Raw genomic sequence first — 22463 nt, forward strand, 5'->3', positions numbered from 1 at the left:
ATAGAAATGAGAAGGTATTTCTTCTCTCAGAGGGTCGTGAATCTTTGGAATTCTCTAACCCAGAGTGCGGTGGAGGCTGGGTCATTGAATATATTTAAGGTGGAGATAGACAGAAGGAAGTCAAGGATTATGGGGAGCGGGCAGGGAAGTGAAGTTGAGGCCAGGATCAGATCAGCCATGATCTTATTGAACGGCAGAACAGACTCGAGGGGCCAAATGACCTGCTCCTGCTCCTATTTCTTATGTTCTTATTTTCTTATGTTCAATCTCAAATCAGTAGGTCTGTAGAGTCACACTCTTCAGCCAGGGTGTAGCACTATGACATAACTGGCTCAGTAAGGGGGAAAATCACCCAGAGAGAGGGACAAATCACCCAGAGGGAAAGAAAAGAAAGACTTGCATTTATATAGCTCCTTTCATGACCACCGGATGTCCCAAAGCACTTTGCAGCCAATGAAGTACTTTTTGAAGTCTCGTCACTGTTGTAACGCAGAAAGCACAGCAGCCAATTTGCGCACAGCAAGCTCCCATAAACAGCAATGTGATAATGACCAGATAATCTTTTTTTGTTATGTTGATTGATGGATAAATATTGGCCAGGACACCGGGGATAACTCTCCTGCTCTTCTTCGAAATACTGCCAGGGGTCTTATATGGCCACCTGAGGGAGCAGATAGGGTCTCAGTTTTACGTCTCTTCAGAATGACAGCACTTCAAAAGTACTGCACTGGATTATTGAGCTCAATTATTGAGGGGTGGGACTTGAGCCCACAACCTTGTGCCTCAGATATGAGGGTGCTACCCACTGAGCCACAGTTGACACAGAGAGGGGCAAATCACCCAGAGAGAGAAAATCAGATTAAAATAGAAAGAACACATGATAATTAGTTTGAGAATCTATGCAATTCCCCCTCTAGAACAGCTGCTCCTACCGGTTTTCATTTGCAGGATATTGCTCCCTCCTCGGCAGTGCTGTCTCACTCTGCCTGACAGGCAGCATTGTGACCTTTGAAGTGAGGTTTTTCAGTGTCGGAGCAGGTATGAGGATCAGGTGGTCAACGGGTGGACTGAGCACCTCCAGGGCTCTTCTCTCCATGCTGGAGTCTGGAGCCAAGGACACCCCACCTTGCTCACCAACAGGCTTCCTGCTTTCACTTCTTGCTTTTCTTCTCTTTCTCTGCGCTGGTCTAGCCTCTTTGCTAGTTGCTCCAGCCTGCCCAGCAGCACATTTGGAATCACTGCCTGGCACTTTTGAGGACCTGACAGAGGCTTTTCGCAGTTGCCTCAGTAACATACTTTTACCTGTACAGTCACTGCATCTGATAGAAAAAAAATAATAGAATCTCAGGCATGAATGACATTAAAATCATATGCAGTGGAGTCACAATTCTGCAATATGTCTATCCCCGATTTCCTAGTATATGTACCCTGTATGTACAGTAAAGGCTCCCCATTAGTAGCGCATATTCACACATCAGACCCCTATATTAACGAGTGTATGTTTCCCTCTGTGCAAGTTGAACATATCCCTTAAACTTCGGGATATATATTTCAGTTTCAGGAAGAAAATTATTACTTAACACCCTAGCGGGTGGCAGACAACATCACTGTGCTGCAACTCACAGGGATATCACAGCCAATCTGTGCCACATCACATGATCTTAGTCCCACAGATAAATATGAACAGATCGCAATTCATTCATACCACACCAGTCAACGTATTTCAAACAAGTTCCTTCAGCCACTTCACCTCTAGTTTAATGGGACCAAAACTGAGCTGTGTGAGCTCAAATCCCAAATATCCACTCAAATGGCACGATTCTCATTCTGACACTAAATGGTTAACCTTTCTTACCCTGAGTCGCTCTGTGGTTCCTTCTTCTGTTCTCGATCACTGTTCTGGGCCGACATATTGTCGTGGCTGTCCTCCTCAAAGGATGATTCAGTCGAACTGTGTAAAGTAACAGGCACAACAACTACAATTGGAGATAAGCTGGTGAGGATCCTTGGCAGCAGCATGACCTTGGGAAATTACTAAATATGCAGGCACAGTGATCAGAGCTCATGAACCCTCTAAATCCGACAGGAACCAGGACACAGTTAGACTCACAGCTCCTGAAATCGCACACTGAGGGGATGAAATGACGACAGCAGCTTGGCTAAGCTTTCTTTGGTTTGGGTTTAATAGATGGGTGGTTCTGCAATCCAGTGCTCCTAGTGTGGAGAGTAGTCACAGGGAGCGTAGGGAATCACAGGTCTGCAAATTCTCCTCCCTTTTGGGAGTGCTGGATCATGGATAACCCATTATTATTTTAGTAATAATGTGGACCATTTTCTCAATGCTACTGAGCCATATGAGGGAACAATGCTTGTTAACTACTTAAGTGGACTTAGATCTCACATAATCATCACACATCTGTCACATCGCGCCTTCCTCACACACGTCATCACACCATCGTCACATGTGTTGCGTCACACATCTGTCACATCACACCGTCATCACAAATCTGCCATGAACAAGCATTCCAGCCACATACTATTTTTACAGGTGGGCACTGGGCAGAAGTCAAGTTTTATATTGCATTGTTCAGAATTCATAGGGTGTGCAGCCCATCTAAACAGGGACCTTTCTGCAGTGGGAACCATTACAGCAAACCTGTTACTTAGCATTCACTGAATATTTCTCATAAACACGTTTACAACCTGTCACCTAGGATTACTGTCCATTACCTTTCATTTTGCAGACATGTAAGCTTCTCTTTTCTGTCTCTGCAGCCTGGTTGTGATGTGCTTCTTTCCTGCTTCCAGTTCCGTAGATCAATGAAAACAGTTTTAGGTTCAGAAGCCTTTTTCATTGTCAGATTTTCGCCCATCCCCCAGGTACAGGTGTCCGCTTCAGTACTAAGAGCAGGAAATGAGAGAAAAGAAAAATTTATTAAGGTTATTGTTTAACAAAAAGATATACCATGAGATAATTAATACATATCCAATGCAGTAGATCTGAGATAATGGCCGGGAATTTCCTTGGTGTTGTTCTTATCATAACTTAGTCGGAATTCAGTTTCCAGCACACTTCTGGTTTCTCAGAGAGATGATTGAGTGCGCTTTGAATACAATCTGTCTTTCAGAACATCATGCATGTAAAAGATCCCATGGTACTATTCAAAGAGGAGAAGGGAGTTCTCTCAGTGCCCTGGCCAACATTCCTCCCTCAACAAACAATGCCAAAAACAGGTTGTCATTTTTCTCATTTGCTGTTTGTGAGAGCTTGCTGTGTGCAAATCAGTTGCTGCGTTTGCCTACAAAACTACTCTGAACTTCAAATCTAATTAATTGACAGTAAGGTGCTTTGAGATATCCTGAAAACGTGGTACGGCAGTACATAAACACAAGTTCTTTATTTACATATCTTCATCACTGAATGAGATGCACATAATGTTAGGCATTCATTGTTAATATTTAGATTAGATATTTAGATTATCCAAAGACCCTAATGACCATCAAGTGTTTTGTTTCTAATTCCCGTTCTCTGATTTTAAATTAAAAGCGTATTTGCTGAAACCATATTTTGAATAAATGAAACAAACACATTATTAAACACTAGCTTGTTTTATACCTCAGGAAATATTTGATGCCATCGATTCTGCCTCTGTCAAGCCTGGTCCACCTCTCCCTGTCGGCCTGGTGCTCTCTATTACACACTGACGTTTGGTTATTCAGCGTGACAGCTCCTCCTGACTGCTTGACACACAGCAAGGTGAGCTGTTCCATAAGGCTCTGCTCACTATGATCACGAGAAGGTACTGCATAGCAAAGTAAGAATACTCACAGTGAAATCTGTTGTTCCACTATGTGCGCATCTATATTTCCTTTGACACAATAAAACAAGCAGTTGTACAAAGTTTTGGTTTCCATATTTATGAAAGGATATACTTGCTTTAGAGGCAGTTCAGAGAAGGTTACTAGATTGATTCCGGGGATGAGGAGGTTGACTTATGAGGAAAGGTTGAATAGGTTGGGCCTCTACTCATTGGAATTCAGAAGAATGAGAGGTGATCTTATCGAAAAGTATAAGATTATGAGGGGGTTTGACAAGGGTGGATGCAGAGAGGATGTTTCCACTGATAGGGGAGACTAGAACTCGGGGGCTTAATCTTAGAATAAGGGGCTGCCCACTTAAAACTGAGATGAGGAGAAATTTCTTCTCTCAAAGGATTGTAAATCTGTGGAATTCGCTGCCTCAGAGAGCTGTGGAAGCTGGGACATTGAATAAATTTAAGACAGAAATAGAAAGTTTCTTAAATGATAAAGGGATAAGGGGTTATGGGGAGTGGGCAGAGAAGTGGACCTGAGTCCATGATCGGATCAGCCATGATCGTATTGAATGGCGGAGCAGACTTGAGGGGCCGTATGGCCTACTCCTGCTCCTATTTCTTATGTTCTTATAGGTAAAGTGTGACTGAGACAGTATAACACACAGCCCCATTAGTGTACATTTTTTTACAGCTTAGAGTTGAGGGATTCCCTGTATTCTTATTGGTAACCGAGTATGTGCAGTTATCCAGGAAATGTTCTCATCGATTTACCCACTGTAAAGTTACAATAGAAGTCATAATACTTGTTATAAAATGTTTTTTAAATCATCTATGTATCTTGAATATGCAGCTAGTCAACCCTATCTAAATGTCTGGGATGAAGGTATGTTACGGGGGTGTATAGGAAGCATTAGCCTGTACTTGATTCAGCCAATCACTGAGCTGGGACTACCCGGCACTCACACTGTCTGCTTAAAGTCGAAGTGTTTCACTCCTCACCTTAATCAGCACATTCACCAGAAAAATTAAAATATAAACCCTAATTTATGTTAAATTCACCCAACTACTGCTGCCTCCACAAGGCTGCTTCTCAAACGCAGTCTTGCTGTTGACCACAGTCCCTGTGTGAGAGTGGCTGATTTGGAGGATCCTGGGAGACTGCCCAAATCAAGCATATAGTGAACTGCTGGAAAAGAAACTCTACCTTTAAAACTGTTTCTCCGCAATTATCTCTTAGTCTATAATGCACTGACATATATTGCGTTCATCACACTGGAACACTGTGCTACTGAACAGCTGGGCTATCTCACCGCTCCAGGGACCGGCAGTGGTGGTAAGGGTGCATTGATATGCATGCCCACTGTGTCAGATTCTGCTGGGTTTCTGTTCTGCCATCAAAGCTTTTGGGTTTCCCTGTTCAGGTGACGTGCAGCTTGGTGTCTGAGCTATGTGGGAGTGCTATACTCTCCAACACTCTACAATGGATTTTCCTATCCTATTGTTGGCTTATTTTGGCAGTGTTACTGAGTGCAGTCACAAACCAAATCTTCTCACAGCGAAGAAACAGGATGGTGAATACCCAGATATTTCTGAGCTCCTAGCTGGAGGAAGCTACATTGTAATGAGTGTCCCAAACAGCCCAGCTTCCTGCTGCAGGGATAACTGTGGAGACCACCCTACACTCTTTGAGCATTGTAGGAGGATCTGTGGGGAGACCCTTCGCCAACCCCTAGACTGTCCCATTCTCATGAAGGCAGCTTGGACAATCTCGTCCTATGGTTGAAGACTAGTGGTGAACAGATTGCCAGAGGCAATGGGGACAGAGCAAATCTAAATAGACTGTAAGTAAGTGAATAAGAATGCAATCTCTGCTTACCTGAGGGAGACCAAGTGCTTTTCATGATGTCCTCTAAATCACTACTGCGGTCTTCAAACTGTTGCAGGCTCTGTAGAATCCCATCCAGGTCTACTTGGTCTATACACTACAAACAAGTTCAACAGCAACTGGAGATCAGCTCGTCAGGTCGCACAAAATATTATCTGAGATTTAAAATTAAACAAGAGCATCTGTTTAAAGAATACAGTCCGAGGGCAGTGTTCAGAGGCTGAGGACACACATTAGGAAGACCAAGACCTTACGCTTTGTCTTGTGAGAATGATATTGGTGCCAGGGCTGGAGCAGAGAATATCACTTCAAACTTCACCAAGTGCTGTTGGTCATCAGCCCAGCAGATAAACCTAAAGGTCAAGCTCATTAGTGACCAGTACTGGAGGAAGCTGTGTGGGATCTGAAATGCCCGGACTCCTGCTACATAAGAACACAAGAATGTAAGAATTAGGATCAGGAGTAGGCCATACGGCCCCTCGAGCCTGCTCCGCCATTCAATAAGATCATGGCTGATCTTCAACCTCAACTCCACTTTCTTGCCCTATCCACCCCTTCATTCCCCTGGAGACCAAATATCTATCGATCTCAGCCTAGAATATACATAACGACTGAGCATCCACAGCCCTCTGGGGTAGAGAATTCCAAAGATTCACAACCCTCTGAGTGAAGAAATTCCTCCTCATCTCAGTCTTAAAAGGCCGGCCCCTTATCCTGAGCCTGTGCCCCCTAGTTCTAGACTCTCCAGCCTGGGGAAATAATCTCTCAACATCTACCCTGTCAACCCCTCTCAGAATCTTATATGTGTCAATTAGATCAACTCTCATTCTTCTAAACTCCAGAGAGTATCGGCCCATTCTACACAATCTCTCATCATAGGACAACCCTCTAATCCCAGGAATCAATCCAGTGAACCTTCGTTGCACCACCTCTAAGGCAAGTATACCTTTCCTTAGATAAGGAGACCAAAACTGTGCACAGTACTCTAGGTGTGATCTCACCAAAGCCCTGTACAATTGTAGCAAGATTTCCTTATTCTTGTACTCCAACCCTCTAACAATAAAGATCAATGTGCCATTTGCCTTCTTAATTGCTTGCTGTACCTGCATGCTAACTCTCTGTTTCTTATACGAGGACACCCAAATCTCCCTGAACACCAACGTTTAATAGTTTCTCACCATTTATAAAATATTCTGTTTTTCTATTCTTCCTACCAAAGTGAATAACCTCACATTTCCCCACAATTAAAGTCTATATGCCACCTTATTGCCCATTCACTTAACCTCTCTATGGGCCCAGGTTTCCACACGATAAAAAACGGGCGCCCCGCCAAGCTGGGCGCCCGTTTTTCGCGACTAAAACAGCGCCGGAAAAAAACCGCACGATTCTGGAGCGCCCTGCAGCTCCTTGTCTGTTTGGCGCGGCGTCCAGGGGGGGTGGAGGCTACACTCGCGCCGATTTTGTAAGTGGGAGGCGGCGGGTAGTATTTAAATTAGTTTTTTTCCTGCCGGCAACAATGCGCGTGCGCGTTGGAGCGTTCGCGCACGCGCAGTGTGAAGGAAACATTGGCACTCGGCCATTTTCGTAGTTCTTTGTAGCTGTTTAGTTTTTGAACATTTTTTAATAAAAGCACATTGCCATCAGCACATCAGCACTGAGAAGGCTGCAGGAAGCCTCAGAAAGTTGAGGCAGCTGTTTCCCGACGACCTCCCCCTTTTGCCGTCGGGAAATGGCTCCTCAATTTCTGAGGCTTCCTGCAGCCTTCTGTCTCCTTCCCTCCCTCCCTCCCGCCGTCTGGAAGGGCTTCCTCCTCCCCCCCCCCCCCCCCCCCCCGCTGCGTTCGGTCGGTCGGTCGGGCCCGCACTCCCACCCGGAACGGCTCCCTCCGCATCACCCCCCCTCTCTGCGTTCGGTCCCTCCCCGCCGTCTGGAACGGCTTCCTCCCTTGCGTTCGGTCGGTTGGTTCCCTCCCGCACGCCGTTTGGAACGGCTTCTTTCCCCCCCCCCCCGCGTTCGGTCGGCGGTCAGTTCCCTCCCTCCCTCCCGCCGTCTGGAACGGCTTCCTCACCCCCCCCCCGCCCCCTGCGTTCGGTCGGTGGTCGGTTCCCTCCCTCCAGCCGTCTGGAATGGCTTCCTTTCCCCCCCCCCCCCCCCCCCGCGTTCGGGAATGGCTGCCTCGTTTTGTGAGGCTTGCTGCAGCATTCTCCCTGGCTGAAGCACTTTCACACAGGTAGGAAGATGGTTTATTTAATCTTTTCTTTGCTTATAAATGTTTATTCAGGTTGGATTTATTTGTATAATATTTGTATTTATTGATTTAAGGATTTATTGTAGAATTTAATGACTTCCCTTCCCCCCCCCCCCCCCCCCACCTCGTTCTGGACGCCTAATTTGTAACCTGCGCCTGATTTTTTAATGTGTAGAACAGGTTTTTTCAGTTCTACAAAAATCTTCACTTGCTCCATTCTAAGTTAGTTTGGAGTACGTTTTCACTGTGGAAACTTTGAAATCAGGCGTCAGTGGCCGGACACGCCCCCTTTTGAAGAAAAAATTCTGTTCCAAAGTGGAACTGTTCTACCTGACTAGAACTGCAGAAAAAAAAATGTGGAGAATTGCGATTTCTAAGATAGTCCGTTCTCCACCAGTTGCTCCTAAAAATCAGGCGCAAATCATGTGGAAACTTGGGCCCAATATCTCTTTGCAGGCTCTTTGCGCCTCACATCTTACTTTTCCACCTAGCTTTGTATCATCAGCCAACTTGGATACATTGCACTTGGTCCCTTCATCTAAGTCACTAATATCGATTGTAAAAAGCTGAGGTCCAAGCACTGATCCTTGCAGCACCCTAAAGTTACAGCCTGCCAATCTGAAAATGACCCATTTATCCATACTCTCCATTATCTGTCTGTTAACCAAACCTTTATGCATGCTAATACCTTACCCCCAACCCCATGTGCCCGTATCTTGCTTAATCTTTTATGTGGTACCTTATTGAATGCCTTTTGGAAATCCAAATATGCTACATCAACTGGTTCCCCTTAATCTACCCTACTAGTTACCCTCAAAAAACTCCAATAAATTTGCCAAGCACAATTTACCTTTCATAAAACCATGTTGACTTTGCCTAATCATATTATGATTTTTGAAGTACCTTGTTACCACTTGCTTAATAATGGATTCCGACATTTTTCCTGACGACTGATGTCAGTCTAACTGGCCTGTAGTTCTGTCTTTTCTCTCTCCTTCCTTTCTCGAATCTCTCCTCTCTGGCCATTTGAGCCAACACTCTGCTCAGAAAATGTATCCTTAAGGGAACGTTACTGAGAATGATTCATACCGCCTCTTAATTCCTGTGTGTTCAAAAAATGCAACAGGCGCCATAACCCCTTTTCTATCCAGTCAGGACCTCACCCAGAGGTGAAAGGGTAGTAAATACCCTATACCAATCAGTTAGATGAAACCTTCAGTCTCTCTGAGTTTAATTTGGCTCAGGTCCCAAAAGGTAACTGGTCAGTAGTCTAACTCCACACCACTCTGCTCGTTTCGGATACATCTTAAGGAAGCACTTCTGTCTTTAGCAGAAGAGGAGAATGTTTACCAGCTCACCTCTAAAGACAGTATAGGCGGTCTATGGGTATGCCGTCCAGCACATGTTGACTCCCCTCTACTTAGCCCTTTCCTTGACACTTGTTTACGTTCCAGCTCTCTGTTGGAGTTCACTGAGTGCCTTTCGGTAGATGTTGCTTTGTCCAGGACAGTCTCTGGGGTGCTTTCTGGGATATTCGGCATGAAGTCCTTTGCAGTTGTTAATTCTGAAAGTCCAGCTGTGGTTGGGTAATATAAATTTCCGTCTCCACTGGCTTGGCACCTTAGGCTTTTCTGTTCCTTAGTGCTAATAACTTTTTGTGTTACGGATGAGTGTGGGTCTCCTCCACCGTTATTTGCTAGCTCCACAGGGTGATCCTTTTTACCAAGCCTGGATTCTGTTCCTAGGTCCAGTGAGTTCTCACACTCACCAGTGATAAAACCTTCTGATAGTCCCAGTGATTCAACACTGTCACCACTTAAAGGGCCAGCTTCACTCTCTGTACATTTATCAGTGGTCTTTGATTTTTTCAAGTGTCTGGAGTTCTCATCCTTAAAGTCCTCGTGAGAGTCAAATGGTCTTTGCCTGTACTCTTGTGCCCAAGCCTCACGTGGGCATCTTGCAGATTCCAGCATTTCCTGTGAACATTCAGAAACCATTGTCACCAAGATGGACATTTAACATTTGAGAGCTAAGACTTCAAGGAGAGAGATAGAGAAAAACATTTAAAAACGAACGATCGATAGGATGGGAAGCCTCACTATGAACGGAGGCCAGAAAGAAAGAAAGACTTGCATTTATATAGTGCCTTTCTCGACCTTCAGACGTCTCAAAGCGCTTTACAGCCAATGAAGTACTTTTGGAGTGTAATCACTGTTGTAATGCCAGAGATAGCGCTACAACATGGCTGCCACAATTCTGCAACCTATTCTCATGTCTAGCAGGTTCTGCACCAACACAGAAATCTTGCACTTTCTGCCCTATCTACAAAGTGTAGTGAGTCAGATGTTCTTTCATGCAGAAGGTTCTGCAATTCCTCTCCCATGCCACCTTGCACCCTACAAGGCATATGAAACCTTCAGTCTCTCTTGAGTTTAATTTGGCCCAGGTCCCAAAAGGTAACTGGTCAGTAGTCTAACTCCACACCACTCTGCTCGCTTCGGATACATCTTAAGGAAGATGTATCCGAAGAATGGTATATGCTTGATTTTATTTAAGCCTGAAATGTTCTTTGTGTTATTCATCGAGGCACTGCACAGCACGGACAGTGGGCCCAATTTTCCACATGGGCGATTTTTGGCGTATCTGAAGAGGTACGTCCGATTTTTTTGTGGCTCGACTGCGCCAGAAAAAAAAGTTCCGAGTTTCACCGGTTTTAACTTTAAATTTGGCGCGGTGCACATTGGTCTTAAGCTCTGTGGCCAGGGTAACGAGGGACGCTCTGAAGGGCTGAGGCTGGGAACGGAAGCTGACCAAGGGCTGAGGCTGGAACCTGTTGACCAAGGGCTGAGGCTGGAACTGACCAAGGGCTGAGGCTGGAACCTGTTGACCAAGGGCTGAGGCTGGAACTGACCAAGGGCTGAGGTTGGAACCTGCTGACCAAGGGCTGAGGCTGAGCTGGAAACGTAAAATGACGCCACTGCTATCCCGGGCCGAAAGGATCCCCGCTCCCCCACCGGTGCTACTCCTATCCCGGGCCGAGAGGCACCCACCAAAAAAGATCATTCCAGTTTTGCACATAATGGGTGTAATATGTTGTGCTGTGCACTTTCAGAGCTGCTTGTGAGTCGAAAATTCGGAGCTGCTGTAACATGGATCATGGGGCAAAGACCAGGAATTTTCAAGCAGATGACACTGAGGCCCTGGTTTCTATCATTGAGAGCAGATGGCACAAGCTTCAGAACAAAGGTCCAGTTAAAGTAAAGCCCAGAGAAATGAACAAACTTTGGGACAAAGTTGGAGATGATTTCTCTGCAAAGATGACCACCCCGAGAACCGGCAAACAGTGCAAAAAGAGTGACAGGACCTTGGCCAAATAGTTTCTGTAAATAATATTTTCATTTATGCACTGTAATTACAATTGTATATGTGACCATCTGTGTGTGCCACCACAGCAGACCCTTTCTCTTAAAAAGTTCTATTTTCATCTTTGCAGAGGAAGGTGGCGCACATAAACAGAGAGCGAACATAAACTGGAGGAGGCTCGGCAAATGTGCGCCCACTGACACCCTTGGAAGCGAGGGTCGCTGGTATGATTGGTGCTGGCCCTAGAAGGTCAACAACTGGTGCACATGCTGGGCCCAACTAACAGAGAGAGGGTAAGTCCTCATTTATCGTGGTCCTTCATATGAACCTGCGCTGTGTGAGCCGACTCATGCCAACCTGTCCCCTCCCCTGCTGCTAACCGACCGTCTGCTGTTATATTTTGCAGAAGTTGTGCCCATCCCTGAGGAATCACAAGCCCCTGCCATGGAAGAACAATCATTCACACAGGAAGATCAGGGCAAGGATGAGCAGGAGGATCAGGGGGAGCAGGAAGGCCCCAATGTTGAGACTGTGACACTGAATCTGGAGGAGGTGATGCCGCACGTGGATGTGCCAACCCCTTTCCAGAATGCTACGAGCGAGGGGACATTTCATGGTGTCCCACAGTCCGAGGTTGCGGGTGCCAGTGGTGTCATGTATTCAACCAGCATTGTAACCCATGTATAAACTGACCTAAGTTGTACACCGTGAGAACACTGACCACTAGGTGGGAGACACTCCTAACCTGGACCTTCAGGTATAAAAGGGGAAGCTCCACCCACCTTGATCACTTGAGTGCTAAGGAATAAAGGACAGGTCACAGACTGACCTTCTCTCAAGCATGGGCCTCGTGTGCATTTATACTGTGTAGTAAGGACGTATCAATGGCGACAAGAAACTGGGATTTAAACCACGCGAGCATGGCCACTAGCAGAACAGACGATAAGTATTGTGTTAAGGAATGGTTGGGACAGAGATTCAACATTGTTAAAGCAGCACACAGTTCTCCAGGCAGACAAGGACAGTCAGGCATGCCCCAACATGTAGTCGAACCCAGAGGGGGAGTTCGACAGAGACAATGGCAAGCTGAACAGCGATTCACGCCATTGCAAGGGACAATGCGGCCAGTAATGGGGCCATCAACACCTGTTAATGGTGCACTCAAGGACAATAACAGGGGCAGTCAGGGACGATCGACTGGCAAGGGACCTTTTGTTTCAAACCGCAACTCATGCTGGAGGCGTGGAGGCATATATTCAGCCGGAGTTTGCAGAGATGAGCAAAATACCTGCAGAAATTGCAGAAATGGACACTGGGGGAAATCGCTGGAAGCTGAAGTTCAGCGAGTTCATGTGGAGCACGTATACAGTTCATACACCAGGACGCCACCGATAATGATGAAAATGCTCCTCAATGGCATCCCAGTATCAATGGAGTTAGACACGGATGCCAGCCAGTCCCTGATGGGTATCAAACATTTCGAAAAGTTGTGGGCATCCAAGGCCAGGAGGCCAAAATTATCGCCGATTGACGCACAGCTACGGACTTACACAAAGCAGATCATTCCGGTGCTAGGCAGCGCCACGGTAGTTGTGACCCACAAAGATTCGGAGAACAGGTTGCCACTCTGGATTGTCCCAGGGGATGATCCCGCACTACTGGGGAGGAGTTGGCTTGCTGTCATGAACTGGAAATGGGGCGATGTCAATGCAATTTCCTCTGTGGAGCGAGTATCATGCTCACAGGTCCTGGACAAATTTGGCACTTTCATGGGGGCCAAGGTAGTGATTCACATAAACCCGGACGCTAGACCAGTACACCACAAGGCCAGAGCGGTGCTGTACGTGATGCGGGAAAAGATAGAAGGCGAATTGGACCGCCTGTTGAGGGAAGGCATCATCTCGCCAGTCGAATTCAGTGACTGGGCGAGCCCGATTGTGCCAGTGCTCAAGGCGGATGGGTCGGTCAGGATATGTGGCGATTACAAGGCCACCATCAATCGGGTGTCACTCCAAGACCAGTACCCGATACCGAGAGCGGAGGACCTCTTTGCGACGCTATCCGGTGGCAAACTTTTTTCAAAATTGGACCTGACCTCAGCTTACATGACCCAGGAGCTGGCGAGTGAGTCGAAGAAGCTGACCACCATCACGACACACAAGGGGTTGTTTGAGTACAACAGATGTCAGTTCGGGATTCGCTCGGCCGCCGCGATCTTCCAACGAAATATGGAAAGCCTCCTCAAGTCGATTCCAGGGACGGTGGTTTTTCAGGACGACATCCTCATTACGGGTTACGATACTGAAGAACACCTCCACAACCTGGAGGAGGTGCTACGCAGACTGGACCGGGCAGGTCTGCGACTGAAAAAGGCGAAATGCGTCTTCCTAGCTCCAGAGGTAGAATTCCTGGGGATGAGGGTAGCAGCAGACGGGATCAGCCCTACTGCATCCAAGACGGAAGCGATCCAGAGAGCACCCAGACCCCGTAACACGACGGAGCTGCGTTCGTTCCTGGGGCTCCTGAACTATTTTGGTAACTTTCTTCCCAAATTGAGCACGCTGCTAGAGCCGCTACACGTGCTCCTACGCAAAGGTCGCGAATGGGTCTGGGGGGAAAGGGCTTTTAATAGAGCACGCAATTTGTTATGTTCCAACAATCTGTTAACGCTATATGACCCATGTAAGAAACTTGTGTTAACGTGCGATGCGTCGTCCTATGGTGTCGGGTGTGTGTTGCAGCATGTCAATGCCAAGGGTCAGTTACAGCCGGTAGCTTATGCCTCCAGGAGTCTGTCCCAGGCAGAAAGGGGCTACTGGATGGTAGAAAAGGAGGCGCTCGCAAGTGTTTATGCGGTAAAGAAAATGCACCAGTACCTATTTGGCAGGAAATTTGAGCTGCAGACAGATCACAAACCCCTAACATCCCTTTTGGCCGACAACAAGGTCATAAATGCAAACGCATCGGCCTGCATACATAGGTGGGCACTCTCGTTAGCTGCCTATGACTACACAATTCGGCACAGACCGGGCACCGAAAACTGCGCCGATGCACTCAGCAGGCTCCCACTAGCCACCACTGAGGGGGCTACCGAGCATGGTGCTGAGATGGTCATGGCTGTTGAAGCTTTCGGAAGCGAAGGCTCACCCGTGACAGCCCGTCAGATTAAAGTCTGGACAAATAGAGACCCGCTATTGTCTCTAGTCAAGAAATGTGTCCTGAATGGGGACTGGGCAGCCACGTACAGGGCATGCCCTGAGAAATTTAAACCATTTCACAGGCGCAAGGATGAACTCTCGATTCAGGCCGATTGCCTACTGTGGGGAAACCGCGTAGTCATGCCCCAGATGGGCAGAGAGGTGTTCATCAGAGAACTCCACAATGGGCACCCGGGCATTGTCACGATGAAGGCAATTGCCAGGTCACACGTTTGGTGGCCAGGGATAGACGCAGATCTGGAACTTTGTGTTCGCAGGTGCAACACGTGTGCCCAGCTGGGCCATGCGCCCAGGGAAGCCCCCCTTAGCCCCTGGCCATGGCCCGCCAAGCCTTGGTCACGCATCCATGTGGACTACGCAGGTCCTTTCATGGGGAAAATGTTTTTGGTTGTAGTAGACGCCTACTCCAAATGGATCGAGTGTGACATTTTAAATTCAAGCACATCCTCTGCCACGGTAGAAAGTCTACGGGCAATGTTCGCCGCCCACGGTCTACCGGACATCTTGGTCAGCGACAATGGCCCGTGCTTCACAAGCACTGAATTCCAGGACTTCATGGCAGGCAATGGAATTAACCATGTTAGAACGGCACCGTTCAAGCCGGCCTCAAATGGCCAGGCAGAACGAGCAGTGCAGATAATCAAACAGGGGATGCTCAGATTCCAAGGAGGTTCCCTACAAACCCGCTTATCACGCCTCCTGTTGGCCCATAGATCCCGACCACACTCGCTCACAGGGGTTCCACCCGCAGAGCTACTAATGAAAAGGACGCTCAAAACCCGATTATCCCTTATACACCCCACCATGAAAGAAATTGTCGAGAGCAGGCGCCAGTCACAATATCACTACCATGACAGGAATGCGAGGGCGCGATGTATTGATGTAAATGATCCTGTTTTTGTCCTCAACTACGCTGCAGGGCCCAAATGGCTCGCAGGCACTGTGGTTGCCAAAGAGGGAAATAGGATTCTGGTCGTTAAACTTACCAATGGACAAATCTGCTGCAAACATGTGGATCAAACAAAAAGGAGGTTCAGCAACCCCATAGAAGAAGCAGAGGAAGAACACGATATAGAGTTCACTCCACCATAGGTGGCCGAACACCGGAACCAAAGGGAGGAAAGCCCAGTCACTGTGGGCAGTCCGGACAGGCCTGAGGCACTGCAAACAGCAGACACTCAGGCCAGTGCCCAACAACCGGAGCCCCAACTCAGGCGCTCTACAAGGGAGCGTAAACCACCAGAGAGACTCAACCTGTGATCCCAATAAGACTTTGGGAGGGGGAGGTGATGTCATGTATTCAACCAGCATTGTAACCCGTGTATAAACTGACCTAAGTTGTACACCATGAGAACACTGACCACTAGGTGGGAGACACTCCTAACCTGGACCTTCAGGTATAAAAGGGGAAGCTCCACCCACCTTCATCACTTGAGTGCTAAGGAATAAAGGACAGATCACAGACTGACCTTCTTTCAAGCATGGGCCTCGTGTGCATTTATACTGTGTAGTAAGGACGTATCAAGTGGGTTGCAGCGAGCCACACCCAGGGTGAGGAGGGGAAGGAGAGCTCCAGGATCCAATAGATGTTGTTCAGCTCATGGCAATGAGTGGGGAGAGCTTTGAGCTTACCCAATCACTCCTGGACACCATGGGTGTGGTGGGTCATGAGATAGTGGGATTGTCGTCAGAAGTATCAACACTCTCAGGAGAAATGGGAACACTGTCGCAAAACATTAGGGAGGGAATGTTGGAGGTAGGTGATACACTGTCAGGGCAGATTAGGGAGGGAATGTCGGAGTTAGCTGCTGCAATAAGGGAACACGCCCAGGCTCTCATTGGCCAGCGGTGAATGACTGATTCAACCGGTGACACTCCCATTCCAATCCCCAGACCAACCTCAGGTGGTGTGCTGGTGCATCCACAGTCCGAAGAAGAGGCTGAGGAGGCCTGAGCCAGGCCTTCCACAATGCCGTCTCTTAGGGCCCACACCCGCCAACAAGAACATCGCTGTCCACGAGATGCTCGAAATAGCAATTTGGTTCCAGCGGGAGAAAGCCTACGTCACCGGCCAAGGATAGAGGCAGCAAGGGCAAGCGCGTCAGCGGGCGGTCTTACAATAAGGGGGAGGAGAGATGGCTGCAGCTAAAGTTTGCTTGCTGCTGCTGTTGTTGTTTTGTTACTGTTGTTCTAATGTTATTGTTATTTAACTGATCTTAATTGAAAAGTTTAAAGTTTTTAAGTCATGTAACTTGAAAAGTAAGTTTGTAAGTGATCTTAATTGAAAAGTTTAAAGTTTTTAAGTCATGTAACTTGAAAAGCAAGTTTGTAAGTGATCTTAATGGAAAAGTTTAAAGTTTGTAACAAAAATATTTTTCTTAAAGTTAAGTACAAGTGTACAAATGTTTAATAACGTAATTCTTTTTTCAATTAAACCAGAATCATGAACATTATTCTTTAAATTAACGCAACAGTCAACCAATATGGTGTCATTACTCTTTAAATTAACGCAAAAAACAGTCAACCAAAATGGTGAATGATCAAATATGCCGCTCAGCCTTCATGCAGCAAAGCGTTCAAGGATTAGCCGCTGACGCAAGGCTCTTGCAATGGCTATAGATGCACGAGGGTCCCCCTCCTCTGCTGTTGTCCTGCGGGTTGAGGTGGTGGCATGGCTTCCTCCTGCTGCTGCTGCTCCTCTTCCTCCTCCTCGTCAGCCTGCTCATCGCCCTCCTCATCCCCTGTCGCCTGAGGTTGCTCTTCAACTTCCAGTGCCTGTTGCCTCATGATCGCTAAGTTATGCAGCATGCAGCACACGACAGTGAACTGACCGACCATCTCAGAGGCATATTGCAGGTAGTCTCCAGAATGGTTCAGGCATCGGAAACGCTGCTTTAGTATTCCAATTGTCCTTTCAATAATGCTGCGTGTGGTTATGAGGGACATGTTGTACCGAAGCTCAGCTTCTGTCTGGGTATTGCGTAGGGGGGGTCATGAGCCAGGTGGCGAGCCCATAACCTTTTTCCTCCAGCAACCAGCTCTGTCCTTCTGGCTGCTGCTGAAACATGGCAGATATAGCGCTCTCACGTAAGATGAACACATCATGGGTGCTCCCTGGGTATCTGGCATCAACTGCCATGATGCGATGCATGTTGTCACAGACCAGCTGCACATTTAGTGAGTGGAATCCTTTCCTGTTCCTGTAAATTCCTGAATCGTTCAAAGGTGCTCGCAAGGCGATGTGGGTACAGTCTATCGCACCCTGCACCTTGGGGAAGCCAGCAATCCTCGAGAAGCCCACAGCCCTGTCACGCATTGCCTGGGCGGTCATGGGGAACTTGATGTAGTTGTCCCTGCGGGTATACAGTACAGTCGTGACCTGTTGAATGCAGCTATGTGTCGCATGCTGCGAGATGCAGCATACGTCCCCAGTTGAAGCCTGGAATGAGCCGGAGGTATAGAAGGCAAGTGCTGCAGTCACCTTGACCTCGATGGTAATGCAGTCCTCCTCCCACTTCTAGGCTGCAGGTCTGCCCTGATAAGTTGGCAGATGTCTGTGATCACCTCCTTCCAAAAGCGCAGCCTGCAGATGCAATCTGCCTCACTCAGGTGCAGGTATGAGCGCCTCTCCCTGAACACCCGATCCGGGGAAGGCCTCCTCGCCATCATTCTTCGAGCTCGCTGGTTCCTGAGATATTGCTGTCTTATTAATCTTCTCTGCATAGCCATGAAACAAAACGCTCTTACTACATAAGGCATTGCTAGGATCGCCTCCATTGTTTTTTCTTAGTTGCAAACGAAATGAAACTATTCACACAAATCACTCACACCTTTTCCCTCTCCCTGCAAAAGGTTGAAGTCCTAGTCCATGGACCACACCCTGGTCTGCGCATGCACATCACTAGGCTCAGTTTCTATGGTGTCACGACGCTCAAGGCAGAGATTTGGGGCATGCACACACACAGCACAAAATACCCGGCATAACATGAAGACTGGGGGCAATATTCAATATTTATTGCTAGCTTTGCAACAAACTGGTTTTCTCCCCTCTCTGAAGATCACCGGGCCCGAGGCACGGAGTGCCGGCCGGCAGGATCGCTGGCCAAAGGGCCACCCCCCTCCCCCATGCCGCTGTCATCCCGGACCGAATGGCCCTCAATACCGCTGCCATCCTGGACCGAATGCCCTCCCCCCACCGCTGCCATCCTGGACCGAATGCCCTCCCCCGTGCCGCTGTCATCCCAGACCAAATGGCCCTCCACCCCCAGTGCCGTGCCTAGCATGGACCGAAAGGCCCTCCACTCCAGCCAGTGCTGCTGAATCCCGGGCCGAAAGGCCCCCCCGCCCCCACCCTCCAGTGTCCATGTCTTCAGCTCAGCTAAAACAATGGCGTCTTCTCTACGCCGATTTTCTCTTCTCTGCACCAATTTCCTTAAGTGTAGGGAAGGTTTGTCGCAAGGATGCAGTGCGCCGTTTCAGAAAAAAATCATACTTGGCCAAACTCGCTTAAATTGTCAGAAGTGGCCCACCCGGCAGATTCCGCCCCCACTGACGTTAAAAAATCGGGAACTAAAAAAATCGGATGTACCTACTTTAGAACGGCGCAGAAACTTTGGCAAAACTTGCAGATTTTAGTCTGCTCCAAAAAAAAGCATCGTACGCCAAAAAAACGGCATGGAATGGTGACCAAAATTGAGCTCGTATGTACTTGACTGTAGAAGGGGTGGAGTTGATCTATTACAAAGTTAGGCTAAGTGATACGAAAACAATCGGGAGCACCGATACACACTGTCATGGAGAGGGGACAGGTGGGTCTGATGCTCAGTTGCTCAGCAGAGCCCAGGACTTTCCCAGAGAGAGTCATCACTGGACTGCTCTCATACCACCTGTAGTGGCAGCTCATGGATCCCATAGGGATGTACGGCAGCCTCAACAGTGCATTCATTTTAACCAATAAAGTAACTGACTTGAAACATATTTAGGTTGTTGTGTAGCTTTATTGACTCAAATACAAGGACATCAGTCCAATGCACTTCAAAACACAGAACGCAGAGTGCATACTTCAACATAAGAACATAAGAAATAGGAGCAGGAGTAGGCAATACAGCCCCTCGAGCCTGCTCCGCCATTTAATACGATCATGGCTGATCCAATCATGGACTCAGGTCCACTTCCCTGCCCACTCCTCATAACCCATTATTCCCTTATCGGTTAAGAAACTGTCTATTCCTGTCTTAAATTTATTCAATGTCCCAGCTTCCACAGCTCTCTGAGGCAATGAATTCCACAGATTTACAACCCTCTGAGAGAAGAAATTTCTCCTCATCTCAGTTTTAAATGGGCGGCCCCTTATTCGAAGATCATGCCCTCTAGTTCTAGTCTCCCCTATCAGTGGAAACATCCTCTCTGCATCCACCTTGTTAAGCCCCCTCATAATCTTATACGTTTTGATATGATCACCTCTCATTCTTCTGAATTCCAATGAGTAGAGGCCCAACCTTTTCAACCTTTCCTCATAAGCCAACCCCCTCATCTCCAGAATCAACCTAGTGAACCTTCTCTGAACTGCCTCCACAGCAAGTATATCCTTTCGTAAATATGGAAACCAAAACTGCACGCAGTATTCCAGGTGTGCCCTCACCAATACCCTGTATAACTGAGCAAGACTTCCCTGCTTTTATACTCCATCTCCTTTGCAATAAAGGCCAAGACTCCACTGGCCTTCCTGATCACTTGCTGTACCTGCATACTATCATTTTGTGTTCCATGCACCAAGACCCCCAGGTCCCGCTGTACTGCAACACTTTGCAATTTTTCTCCATTTAAATAATAACTTGCTCTTCGATTTTTTTCTGCCAAAGTGCAACACTTTCCAACATTATATTCCATCTGCCAAATTTTTGCCCACTCACTTAGCCTGTGTCCTCCTCACACATTGCTTTTCCTCCCATCTTTGTATCGTCAGCAAACTTGGCTACGTTACACTCGGTCCCTTAGAAACATAGAAAATAGGTGCAGGAGTAGGCCATTCGGCCCTTCGAGCCTGAACCACCATTCAATATGATCATGGCTGATCATGCAACTTCAGTACCCCAGTCTTGCTTTCCCTCCATACCACTTGATCCCTTTAGCCGTAAGGGCCACATCTAACTCTCTTTTGAATACATCTAACGAACTGGCCTCAACAAATTTCTGTGATAGAGGTTCAAAATATACAAGGTTCACAATTCTCTGAGTGAAGAAGTTTCTCCTCAGCTCGGTCCTAAACGGCTTACCCCTTATCCTTCGACTGTGACCCCTGGTTCTGGATTTCCCCAACATCGGGAACATTCTTCCTGCATCTAACCTGTCTAATCCCGTCAGAATTTTATGTGTTTCTATGAGATCCCCTCTCATTCTTCTAAATTCCAGTTATTATAAGCCTAGTCGATCCAGTCATTCTTCATATGTCAGTCCTGCCATCCCAGGAATCAGTCTGGTGAACCTTTGCTGCACTCCCTCAATAGCAAGAACGTCCTTCCTCAAATTAGGAGACCAAAACTGCACACAATATTCAAGGTGTGGCCTCACCAAGGCCCTGTACAACTGCAGTAAGATTTCCCTGCTCGTATACTCAAATCCTCTCGCTATGAAGGCCAACATGCCATTTGCCTTCTTCACCGCCTGCTGTACCTGCATGCCAACTTTCAATGACTGATGTACCATGACACCCAGGTCTCGTTGCACCTCCCCTTTTCCTAATCTGTCACCATTCAGGTATTATTCTGCCTTTGTGTTTTTGTCATCAAAGTGGATAACCTCACATTTATCTACATTATACTGCATCTGCCATGCATTTGCCCACTCACCTAACCTGTCCAAGTCACCCTTGCAGCCTCTTAGCATCCTCCTCACAGCTCACACTGCCACCCAGCTTAGTGTCATCTACAAACTTGGAGATATTACATTCAATTTCTTCGTCTAAATCATTTATGTATATTGTAAATAGCTGGGGTCCCAGCGCTGAACCTTGCGGTACCTCACTAGTCACTGCCTGCCATTCTGAAAAGGACCCATTTATTCCTATTCTTTGCTTCCTGTCTGCCAACCAGTTCTCTATCCACATCAATACATTACCCCCAATACCATGTGCTTTAATTTTGCACACTAATTTCTTGTGTGGCACCTTGTCACTAGCCTTTTGAAAGTCCAAATACACCACATCCACTGGTTCTCCCTTGTCCACTCTACTAGTTATATCCTCAAAAAATTCCAGAAGATTTGTCAAGCATGATTTCCCTTTCATAAATACATGCTGACTTGGACCGATCCTTCGCTGCTTTCCAAATGCGAGACTATTGCATCTTTAATAATTGATTCCAACATTTTCCCCACTACCAATGTCAGGCTAACCGGTCTATAATTCCCTGATTCCTCTCTCCCTACTTTTTTTAAAAGTGGGGTTACATTAACTATCCTCCAATCCATAGGAACTGATCCAGAGTCTATAGAATGTTGGAAAATGACCACCAATGCATCCACTATTTCTAGGGCCACTTCCTTAAGTACTCTGGGATGCAGACGATCAGGCCCTGGGGATTTATCGACCTTCAATCCCATCAATTTCCCGAACACAATTTTCTGACTAATAAGGATTTCCTTCAGTTCCTCCTTTTCGCTAGACCATCAGTCCCATAGTATTTCCGGGAGGTTATTTGTGTCATCCTTAGTGAAGACAGAACCAAAGTATTTGTTCAATTGGTTTGCCATTTCTTTGTTCCCCATTATAAATTCACCAGATTCTGATTGCAAGGGACCTACATTTGTCTTCACTAATCTTTTTCTCTTCACATATCTATAGAAGCTTTTGCAGTCAGTTTTTATGTTCCCTGCAAGCTTATTCTCATACTCTATTTTCCCCCTCCTAATTAAACCCTTTGTCCTCCTCTGCTGAA

At 47.1% G+C, this 22463-nt stretch overlaps 1 protein-coding gene across 1 annotated transcript in view; it reads right to left on the minus strand.

Annotated features, from left to right (window-relative positions):
• The window catches only part of LOC139281010 (dynein axonemal assembly factor 8), a 113321-nt gene that overhangs the window by 83340 nt on the left and 7518 nt on the right, over positions 1 to 22463 (minus strand). Inside the window, exons 4-9 of the mRNA XM_070900867.1 lie at positions 9307 to 9924; positions 5692 to 5797; positions 3617 to 3803; positions 2731 to 2901; positions 1856 to 1951; positions 933 to 1319 (exon numbers count right to left, since the gene is read on the minus strand). Of these exons, the coding sequence (XP_070756968.1) occupies positions 933 to 1319; positions 1856 to 1951; positions 2731 to 2901; positions 3617 to 3803; positions 5692 to 5797; positions 9307 to 9924 (1565 nt within the window). The remainder of the gene's footprint in view (positions 1 to 932; positions 1320 to 1855; positions 1952 to 2730; positions 2902 to 3616; positions 3804 to 5691; positions 5798 to 9306; positions 9925 to 22463) is intronic.

This window comes from Pristiophorus japonicus, chromosome 15 (assembly GCF_044704955.1).
Source record: "Pristiophorus japonicus isolate sPriJap1 chromosome 15, sPriJap1.hap1, whole genome shotgun sequence".
Taxonomy (NCBI): domain Eukaryota; kingdom Metazoa; phylum Chordata; class Chondrichthyes; family Pristiophoridae; genus Pristiophorus; species Pristiophorus japonicus.